The sequence below is a fragment of the Rhizoctonia solani genome, chromosome 4, assembly GCF_016906535.1.
Source record: "Rhizoctonia solani chromosome 4, complete sequence".
Taxonomy (NCBI): Eukaryota; Fungi; Basidiomycota; class Agaricomycetes; order Cantharellales; family Ceratobasidiaceae; genus Rhizoctonia; species Rhizoctonia solani.
The window spans coordinates 1684157-1694686 of NC_057373.1; the positions used below are offsets into that span (position 1 = coordinate 1684157).

Sequence of the window (10530 nt, forward strand, 5' to 3'; positions counted from 1 at the left end):
GATGCTACCCACCGCCGCCTTGCTGGGTTTCAGGTTCTTCAACCATTTAACCGATACACCATGGTGCATGTATATCGGTGGACGCTTGCATTGGGCTGAAGCCTTCCCCCAATCTCGTATATGGTGCGAGTGAGCCTGAGACTGTTCAGATTCGATCCAAACGAGTATGCACGAACCAAGCCTCGAGATCCCGATACTTACCATCAATGTATTCATCCAGATGGAGGGCATCATCCCCAACATTAACACTTATTAGTGGCTGAAGTCAATTTAACATAGAAATACGCCTCATTAAACGATGCTTGTATAGCAAGGCCGCCTCCATCAACTTTAATAAGAGATTACAGCTTAATTGAGTCACTTGTGCGTGGTGAACTAAAGCTAATTTATTAAAGCTTATAAAACCGCTTTTCTGAGTTCTATTGATCCTGTTGAGCTGTTTCGAAGAGATAGTTGGTTTACCGCGTACTGCCTTTGGAGCCAATGCTCCACGCTTCAAACCGAACGAACCAGACAGCATGCAGCATTACGTAGCAGCTCTCATATGATATATTTTATAAGAGTTAACACCGCCGACAAGATTACACCCTCGCCGCCCACAGACTGACAATTTTTCTATGCCTACATTGTTTCCGATACAAACCTCACCATTTACAAGTATCCTATGATCCTCTGCGTCAAACAACATAATTGGGTGCATGCTTAGCCTATTTCCCCAAATAGGAAACGAAATTTCTTGAACTCGGTCACGCCAATTCTTCTCGAATTCCCGTCTTCTCCATGCGCATGTGAAGATCAAGTCACGTAATTCAAATCCAGACATTCCAAATAGGAAAGCACCTCCCGTGTATTACAACATAAATCCCAACATGTAACAACACATAAGCCAGAAAAACAAACAAAAATGCGAATCAAAATATTATTGCTAGTTGGTCTCCATGCTTTGCTGGCGCTCTCCATCGCTTGCCGAAACACCATCCTCAGGGAAGAACGACTTGCCGCTACGAGTGCGCCTTGACCCACCAGGTGTGGTTACCGTTTGGGGCGTATACTCCCTTTGAGGAGCTGGTTCAGCCCCATCGGGCACAGGGACCAACGCATAACCTTTCCATCCCTTCTTTTTCGGAGTACCCCCAGCCTTGGCCTGGTCAGGAGACTCGGATTGGCGGGTGTTATCATCCGTGGTTGGGCCTGGAGTGGTTTCCGATCGAGCATCGGTGGCGGCTGTAGGGGCGTCTCGCTGGTCGCCCTGTTGGGCAACTGCTGAAGATTGAGGTTCCGATAGTACTCGGCGTGCTTGAGTTTTGCGAGCGCCACCGCGTGAAGGTTCATCGTCGGATACATTCGAATCGTTTCCACGTTGTTCCCGAGTATTCGAGTCGGTCGTGCGCATAACTACATCCTCGTCTTGTTCGCGACGACTCGGATCGCGACCCTCTGGTCGTGTGCTTGTCTTGTTTTGTGCCTGGTGGGTAGACGTACCAGGCTCGGGAGTCCTCAATGCGGGTGCACGGTCTTTATCTTGGACGGCTGAGAGCGGGCCATCGCGATGGGCTTCTTGGCGCCTCTGAGCGTTCTTACGATTGCAGTCTTCGCAGATCCATTCATCTCTAGCTTTTGCCGCCGCATCTAGGCCAACACACCGTAAATGATACTAAATATCACCTGTCAATGATTGTAATGTAAAGTGGACCAAAGGCACTTACCCATTGTATGGCACAGGTAGGCATATCACAACGAATCATCTCACCCCACGAGTCTGGACGGCGACACAAACACCATTCGCGCTGTCTATCTGCCTCGTGACTCGCAACTGTTTGTTCTTCGTCCTCTGGCTTGGAGCCCCAGGGTGCCCTGGAGCGGATGGTTTTCCAGGAACGGGGCCCTGACCCTGCCACCGAGCGACATCACCCCCAGAGCCCGCCCCAGAACCCTTGTTCCAATTCTCTAGGGCGGCGTGAGTCAGTGGGTTAGCCGTGCCGTTGCCATTGGATGTCGCGGGAGGGGGGCCTTCCGGACCTTTGCGCCCATTGGTACCGCGATGACGTTGGTAATCAAACGGTTCATGTTCATCTTCACTCTCAGGGTGTTCTCCTTCACCATCTGCACGCTTTGATTTGCTCTGGCCTGGCTGGGCGGGGGCGCGCGCATCTGTTGGTCGCGACGGAGCCGCAGGTGGGGGTTGCACGGGGGACGCCGCAGGGGCTGCGCTCGGTGGTGCGGACTCATGTAAATCGCCGGGGATGGAAGTTATGCTTGCTTGAGCTATTACAAAATGAGCGCTAGTTAGTCACCGTGCGCCAAGAAAACAAATGAATACTTGCCCATGTGGCGATTGCGCACTGTCGAAGCCCGTTGACCCTTCATCGTAAAGTCATGTTTACCCATAACATGTCGCCTCCATAGACTCCTAGCGTTGGCGCCACTGTAGTGTTTATCGCAGAATAGACAGCGCACTGCTTGAAGTCCCTGCGGAGGGTCCAAGTTGGGAGGATACTCGGCACCAAAGTCACTACGATCGAGGAAAATTCCGGGTTGCAAATCGGTAAACGAGACTTGGAATGCGGCAGGAGGGTGAATGATAATTGCCCCCGCGGGCGGCAACGCTGGTCGGTTGAGGTTTGCATCCATTGGGGCCCCGGGACATGCTGTGGAGGTGCTGAGGGGGAAGGAGACGAACGAGTGGTGCCTTGTTCGGCATTGGGGGGACGACGCTGACGGGGAATCATCATTGGGTCGCCCGATTCACGACGTGCGTGAGTTGGGATGCCTTGTCCATCGGGAGGATATCCGCTTGGGTCATGGCGGTGGCCTGGGTGTGTAGGGATGCGTGTTGCTAGATGGGGCGATGCACTGTGACCACGAGTAGGGTCCACGTGCGGGTGTGCTGGGTCTGGGTACGGGCCTGGTGGGTGTGTATCGTAGGGACTGCGGCCATTTGGATATGCATGTTTGTCTGTGCCTGCAACTAGATAAGGAAATTGTGTCACTAAACGGCTCCCAGACAATGAGATTACGAGACAAGACGTATCTTACCTGGTACCGTTAGGTGAGGCTGACCGCGTGGGAGTGCACGATAGTCGTGCTCTTGAGGATATGGAGCTGCCACGCCTGCTTCAGGCGGATATCCGCGCCTTGAACCTTCACGGTCTCTGTCTCTCCCTGGGGCGGACGAGCCAGCGACAGGTGGGGGCTCAAGTCTCTGTGCTTTCCTGCTCATTCTTTCTCGTTCATCTGCCTCTCGACTGCGCTTGTGCGAGTCTCGGTAGTTATAGTTTGGAAATGAGCGCACAACTACTCAAGTCAGTGTAAGCCCAAGTGTTAGCCAACGACTATAGCACTCACACATGGCACGTGCTCCCTCTATACTGTCCCAAAAGACTTCAATTTTGTTTTTCAGGTCGACAATCTCATCTCGGTATGCTGCGGCCTCTTGCTTGGCCTGTGAAAGGGCTCCCTGGGCATCTTCAAGGTCAACCCGTAGTTGGTGGTTGATGTATTGCAGATTCTCTAGCTCACGCTGCCAGCGCGAGTGGTCCGGATCGGCATGGGGGGGATACGCCATGGTGGAGGGAAGAAGGAAGACTGAGATACAAAACCCAATCCAATTGATGTCTGTCGATCTGGGATAATATCCAATTGACACGTGCTCTGGACCCAGCCACATGGCTGTACAACCCGAGACATTTATGTACACAGTCCCTTGCATTTACCCTATCCGTTGACAACCCTCCGTGCCATATGCCATCCGGCTGCAAAGTGATGCAGTCTTGCATCGATCAAAAACCCTGTATCCATGTCTGTCAACAATATTGTTCGGTACATGGTGGTAGTACCCTGTACCTTTTCGCTCGTAACCTACCGGTCAATGTACAAAAGAATACAGCATAACAGACCGGCCTATCAGAAATTTCACCAGAGAATATAAACACTGGCATTTACCCTGAAGTTCTTCCATAAGGTTGTCGAGTTCGATAATCCTTTTCACAATGTGTTCGCCTTCATCCAACTTCTGAGATGGTTCCTCGCCTTCTTTGACATCCACGTTTAAAGCGATCAACTTCATGTTTGCACTAGTCATCCCTGAAATAGCAGGGATCAGTCGGGCAACTTCCCGTTATATCATTCTATCCCTACTTACCCGGGTCGCTCACAAGCAATGGCGACACTTCTGCAACACCCGACGCCTTGTACCCTGTTTCTTCTTCAAGCTCCCTGATTGCAGTTTCCTCCACAGATTCCCCAGAGCTTATCAACCCTAGAATTTTCTAGAGTTCGGAATTAGATCCTCAGAAACAATTCAACAAAACAAACCAGCAGGTAATTCTATGTTGAATAGCAATTAGCGGCATTTCAGCCCTCAGAGCAAATCACTTGCCTACGACATAAGCTCCAACAGGAGGGCGGTACTGAAATGGAATAGTCAAAGATATATCAAGCCCATATCACGATCAACCTGCCTGTTCAATAATAATGGTTGAAGGTTTGAATGATTTCGACTTGGATCTTAACACAGCAAGAATAGCAACGGCTAGTAAAAATGGAGTTAGTCTGTACTCTTGTTTACGAATGCTAAATTACCATCTATACCACCCTCGCCTCTTGTTTTCCTTGAAGCAACTTCCCAAGGGCGCTGAATACGCATATGAGTTCTTGAGCACGCATAGATAGTTGAAGATTTACCTCCTTCCCTTCCTCATCGCGCCATGTGATCTTTTGCAGTGTGACCCACTTTGCATCCTGGGCAGAAAGCTCTTCTGTTTTCAAAACTTCAGGCTTGCTGGACATGTTTGGCCGATGTTTTGAGTACAATCTTGCGGTCAAGCTATTGTGTGGTGGTCGACTCAATAAAGTATGTACGTATGCGCGGGTTCTGAGCGTGTGCGTCATACGCATCGAGATCATGGTGATCTTGTTGATGTCAACGTTACACCATTACAACTATGCGTTACCGAGAGTGCTGGAGTGCCGATCACACGTGCCTGACAAAGCTTGTGTTTCCTTGTGCCTTACGTGACGCGACTTGGCTCCCCAAGCCGGCTCCCTAATCCGGTTGCCAAAAGTGCAACCGCCCAATTTGCCTCCCGAAAGTATCTTTAGCACCTCTCCACGCTCACTCATCGCTCTTTTCACACACATACGTCAGACTCTGCAGTATATATCTGTTGGTATCGTGTTTCTGTTTCTTGACTTGCTCGCTGTACTGCCAAATGTTTCTCCTTTTGCTCTCGCGCTCTTGACAACACGGCCGGCCTGGTAGCAGCCCAAGGTGGTCAGACTTGCAATGCGACAACTGCATGCCCAGCTTCAGCCCTTGCTGCTCCGAGTTTGGTTTCTGCGGCTCCGGCTCTCAATTTTGTTTGGGAGGATGCAACCCCCTTTGGAGCCATAGCCCAACATCTTGTGAACCGAACCCAATTTGCAAGGATGGAACAGTGAGATTACACCTTTCATATATTATATGAGGCGACGCTAATACTATTTACAAACTAGTATACCTTCCCAGATAGCTCTTTATCAAATATTCTTTCGAATGTGACCCTTTATAATGGGAACGCCAGCGCCCATGATTTCGTGCTCGAAAAAGGAAACATTTTCAACACAAATCAAAATGGGGGCGAACTTGTTTTGACTCTGTAGGTTAACTTGCTTGGCCGGTTGGCATCCAAAAACTGACCTCCCATTTAGCACTGAGGCAAACGGCGGAACCCGCATTTCTTCTACCCGTTACGTTCACTATGGAACCATCAGCGCGTTGATTCGTACCAGTAAAGTTCGTTCTATTTCCATGCCGTACTATCTAAAATTGTAACACTAACGGCATGTACTTTAGTGGGCTGGTGTAGTCACCGCATTTATCACCATGAGTGATGTAAAGGATGAAATCGATTGGGAATGGCCGGGCACACAGGTTACCGAAGCTCAAACGAATTACTTCTGGTGAGTCGTATTGATTCCATCTGATTAGAATATATGGCTAACCTTGAGTGTTTCAGGTTGGGTCATGCGGACTGTAAGTGTATCAATAAGGTTACGATGTAACCTACTCACCCGAGATACCCAGATTCTGCTGGTCATGGAACAACCGTCAAGGATCTAAGCGACACAGTAAGTCTGGAACCCTTGCTTTTTTGTGCGTATTATCTAATGATGAGTTTCAGTACGTCAACTACCACAACTATACTATTGACTGGCAAGAGCAAGAGCTCAACTGGTTCATCGATGGCAAGGTGGTCCGCACGCTGAAGAAGGCTGATACGCTTAACAATGGTACGCATAGCCTTGGCCCGAAATTTGGCGGAATTCTTACTTTTCTGGTTCAAACCAAAGGTCGCTACGAGTACCCTTCCACTCCTTCCCGTGTTCAGCTCAGCTTGTGGCCTGCGGGTATTAATTCTAGTGCACCGGGAACTATCGAGTGGGCCGGTGGCATGATTAACTGGCAAGACCCCGACTACATTGCGGCCGGCCAGTTCTCTGCGATCGTCAAGGAGGTTTCGTGAGTATTGAATTGTACTACTCAGAGCTGGTCTGAAACATCGTATAGGGTAAAGTGTGCGCCCCTTACCGGTGTAACAAACGCCTCGGCGATGACCTCGTACACTTACTCTGGCAACGATTCGACTGGTGTCCCGGCCGTTCAAGTTACCAACCAATCGACGCTCCTAGGTGGCGCTATTCCCGGCGTCAGCGTCGGATACAACTTCTGGCTTGGTGTAGGAGCAGGCATGCTTTGCGCCGTTGCGGGGGTGTTCAGCACCGTGCTGTGATCCAAGGGCGGGTCCCTTTTTCAGACTATCTACGGGTTTTGTGTTTTGTGTTTTTGTGCCACTGTTTTTTTTTTCTCCAACTGTTGTCACTCGCTTCGTGAATGGTTCTCGGACTACAGCTTGACGATTAGCTTGATATACCATGTTAAATGTGTATACATGTATGTGATGTTTTTTTAATGGATCAGTTTATTTACCTGCTTGAGAGGGATCAATGACAACGACGGTACGGAACAGTGCCTTGCTCATGTTGGTGTATGCGGTTTCTGCATTCTCCATTGTTGTTGTCTCAACGATGCAGCGTACACCGCTCTGTACGCAAAAGCGAAGGGTGTCGTGTGCATCAGTTGGAACACCCGCCGTCCTACGCGTAAAGGGTTAGGTTCTCCAAAAGATTCGCTCGACCAGTTACGTACCACCCGCGTATGGAGGCTCGTTTGATTAAGAACGGCATCAGAGGTAAATCGATTTTCATCGAATCCGGCTCCGAAAGCAATATAATTTCAGCATCCTATTCCAGGTAAAAAAATGATCCAGATCTGCTCGCGTCGGCCAAGTACCTACCATTGCCAGCGCCCCTGTTACTCGCCTCAGCGTCTCTTCTTCTGGCGCAGTCTGCAATACAATATTGACACCCCCTGGACCTGAGCACCCAAAGGGACTATCAGCAACTCTAATGATTTCTTTGGTTAGAGGATCTTCAGGCTCGTCCTGTGTGGCAGGCCAAGCTTGACTAGCAATAAACGCCTCTGCTCCAAGCTCCATTGCGTATTTTCGCTTGGCCTCTGTGCGCGAGAGAACAATAGGTCGAAGTCCCATCGCGCGAGTGAGTGAAATCGCCACATGCCCCAAGCCACCGCACCCTATAATTAGCGCACTGTCCCTAAACAAGTGTAGCGAAAATGTTAAAGCCTAACCAAGTCAGTGTATGCATGTAGGGATAGCTTCGTACCCTGGTTTTGCACGAGTATGACGCAAGGAGTTGAAGCATGTTAATCCGGCGCACAGGAGCGGTGCTTGAAGCGGAGAAAGTTCATCGGGGTAAGGGACAAGAGCGGTAAAATGGGCTACCATGTACTCTGCGAGGCCGCCGTCTCGAGTAAGAGCCGTTGCATGGGCTACTAATACGTCACAACTCAGATATTTGAAGATTTTAGAGTATTTGCCCACCCATCCCGCACCCTTGTGGGTTCCCTGCTCTGCAATAATAACATTTTTGGCACCTTCCTGCATTCCAACCAACTCCGACCCTCTGTCCGATGGTCCATTTCCATATTGATGTTCCGCTGAACTGTTCAACGTCACTTCCGAGTGCGGCCACCCGTCCTACGATCTCGTGCCCTGCCACTACAGGGTAATTCAACCCTGGCATTCCACCGGTACGCAAAACGCCATCTCCTCCACATAATCCAACAGCAATAACTTTGATAAGGACATCGTGTGGTCCTGGAGTGGGTACAGGGAAGTCATCAATTAGCTCCCATGGTTGTCCGGGGCCCGGACAGACTACGGCTTTTTGTGTTTTTGGAAGGCCGAGATGATTGGGTGGTGGGTTCGACATGTTGTGGTCGTGCAGAAAGGGATAAAAGTCGTGATATTCCCATCAGATGTACAATCGATTGATATGCATCTGAATTACTGTTCTTCAGGAAACAAATAAATTATCGGCTGTAATCGAATGCATACAGTCTCAGCATATCCAACGCCTAGCCTGCCATCCAACTGCAAGCGCAGACAAAACCACGCCACCCATCACTCCCAGCATTTCCCTAATAAAAAGATTATATTCCCGCAAAAATGCTTGTCCGAGCACCATGTTCGGAACTACAGCCTCGGCTTGTTCGACCCCTGGAGCGATGTCCCCGTCTTCTTGCCGAGGACGAAACACGGTTCTTCGCATGCCCAGTTGCCAACGGACCATGCGCGAGAGTCCTTCGCGCGATATTCTAATCCTCCGGGATTCCCAATTCCGGATTCGGTAGACTCGACCGAATAGGTACGGAACTTTCCCTAGTAAAAGTCGGGTACGGAGAAAACAGTATTCAAGAGGAGGAGTTTTGGGGATCTGAAGATAGTTGGCCAGGAGGTCTCCGACTAGAAAACGAGTCAAAGCACAGTTGTAAGCAAAGGGCGTTGGGAAAGGTGGGCGGTTAGATATGGCGTGTAAGATGGGCATTGTTGGCGGAGGTAGGCTTCCTTCTTCATGCTCGGAATCCTCAAGTAAATGCACTATGATGGAGACAATGAACTTGTTATTGACCGAAACACCCGAGAAGTGTCGCGATAGAATTTCCGGGTTGATGCCCATATAGTAGCCTATATGCCTCCATAAGGCAAGATAATCCTCTTTTTCGAATAACGGTGGGTGATAGCCAAGTCGTTCCATACAAAATAGAGGCGCCTTGTTTAAGCTAACGTAAGCGAGATATAGCGGGTCAAGACATATATGCACTCACCGTGCAAAACGAAGATAGAGTACCAGCAAGGTCTTCTTGGTTAATAGGGTATCCGTCCACGCTGAAGTCATATCGTGGCAAACCTCCTCCAGTCAATTCGGGATGACGCACCCGCTCCATTATCCGACGACGTGCAACTCCGTGTAAAAGCCGGACGCGAACAATCGATCTCCATCCTTCCTCGCCAGGAGCGAGATCGTGAACGCTGGCTTGATGTTTATACCTTCTCGTTCCACTAAACTAATGTGGCCGCCCATGGCATCTAGGATCATCTGAAGTGTTTCCAGCAGTCGCCTGAAGGTTCGATCATTGGTGGCCTCGGTAATTGAGTATTCTCCCGATTTACTAGACTTTCCTGGAACCAGATAAGATACAGTATGTAATACTCGCGTAATACGCGCACTGTGACGAGGTGCATTGAGTGCATATACTCGGGCGGAGCAAGGGTCATGAGGCATGTTTCCAGACTAACCTGGCAAATCCACCTGCGAGGCTGAAGTGCATAAGACTTACCAGGATAGGAGAGGAGTACTTATAGAAAAATCTTTGTGCTCGTCGTATTTGGTCGTCAGATGCCCTTATCCCTTCAGGGGGCATACGGTTGACATGGTCGATAAAGTTGCGTGCCGCGCCGGGTCCTTGCTCTGCTCTACGTTCGATAGCCTCGAGAAGGTCCGTACCAGTGCTGGAGGATGGGTTTGGAAAGGTTTCAATGAGTGCTTCGTCGCATAACTTGTCAGAGTGTTGCCGCCACCTAAACATTTTACATTCAGCTCCACTAGCTACATATATCCACACCCACCACTTACTCTTCCAAGTAGAAGATTTAACACAGTTTTCGTCCCATTCGAAAACAAAATCCCACTTGGAACAGATAGTTCCTGGAAGTATATGCTCTGTTTGGTTGCTGTGCTGTATCTCAACTATGTCTTCGGGACGAAACGGTCGTGAAATCTTGTCAACGATAAACATAGCTATTGTAGACCGTTGAACGTAAACAAGTACTCGAGAGGTCGTAGACAAGTCAAAGGTCCTGTAATATCCCGAGAGCTTTTATGATAGCCCTAACCGCGACTCTTGGCCGATCGTGAGCCCCAGATCACGGGAGGAGGCTCGATGGGTGAAATCACGCGCAATTGGCCTGAACAATGGCCCGATTGAGTTATATTGAAAAGTACAACCTTGTTCGAGACGCCCGTACCCATAACAGAGATAACAACATAACGGCTTGGTTTTATAAAGTTGGGCTCTGATTGTGGGCATTGTGGCTTGACAATGATGTATGGGCGAGATAAAAGTATTTG

The 10530-nt window shown here is 49.5% G+C and overlaps 4 protein-coding genes across 4 annotated transcripts; 1 reads left to right on the forward strand and 3 right to left on the reverse strand.

The window, feature by feature from the left end:
• Positions 1-925: 925 nt before the first annotated feature.
• Positions 926-4788, reverse strand: RhiXN_00544 (NUDIX family hydrolase; the record flags this gene model as incomplete). The annotated part of the gene is made up of 14 exons (XM_043320363.1): positions 926-1654; positions 1707-1854; positions 1899-2265; positions 2295-2648; positions 2720-2989; positions 3037-3294; positions 3346-3585; positions 3943-4083; positions 4142-4258; positions 4315-4326; positions 4383-4409; positions 4457-4531; positions 4582-4633; positions 4684-4788. 14 exons carry the CDS (start codon positions 4786-4788, stop codon positions 926-928), a joined length of 2895 nt encoding a protein of 964 aa, XP_043179375.1.
• Positions 4789-5297: 509 nt separating this feature from the next.
• Positions 5298-6770, forward strand: RhiXN_00545 (glycoside hydrolase family 16 protein; the record flags this gene model as incomplete). Its single annotated transcript, XM_043320364.1, has 9 exons — positions 5298-5435; positions 5494-5636; positions 5689-5773; positions 5834-5940; positions 5997-6013; positions 6065-6108; positions 6162-6270; positions 6331-6499; positions 6548-6770. 9 exons carry the CDS (start codon positions 5298-5300, stop codon positions 6768-6770), a joined length of 1035 nt encoding a protein of 344 aa, XP_043179376.1.
• Positions 6771-6959: 189 nt separating this feature from the next.
• Positions 6960-8331, reverse strand: RhiXN_00546 (alcohol dehydrogenase; the record flags this gene model as incomplete). Its single annotated transcript, XM_043320365.1, has 5 exons — positions 6960-7134; positions 7187-7281; positions 7335-7653; positions 7723-7888; positions 7941-8331. 5 exons carry the CDS (start codon positions 8329-8331, stop codon positions 6960-6962), a joined length of 1146 nt encoding a protein of 381 aa, XP_043179377.1.
• A 129-nt stretch (positions 8332-8460) lies between these two features.
• RhiXN_00547 (uncharacterized protein) lies at positions 8461-10198 on the reverse strand (the record flags this gene model as incomplete). The annotated part of the gene is made up of 6 exons (XM_043320366.1): positions 8461-9171; positions 9227-9406; positions 9463-9581; positions 9630-9693; positions 9740-9980; positions 10029-10198. The coding sequence occupies 6 exons, from the start codon at positions 10196-10198 to the stop codon at positions 8461-8463; spliced, it is 1485 nt and encodes a 494-aa protein (XP_043179378.1).
• Positions 10199-10530: the final 332 nt, after the last annotated feature.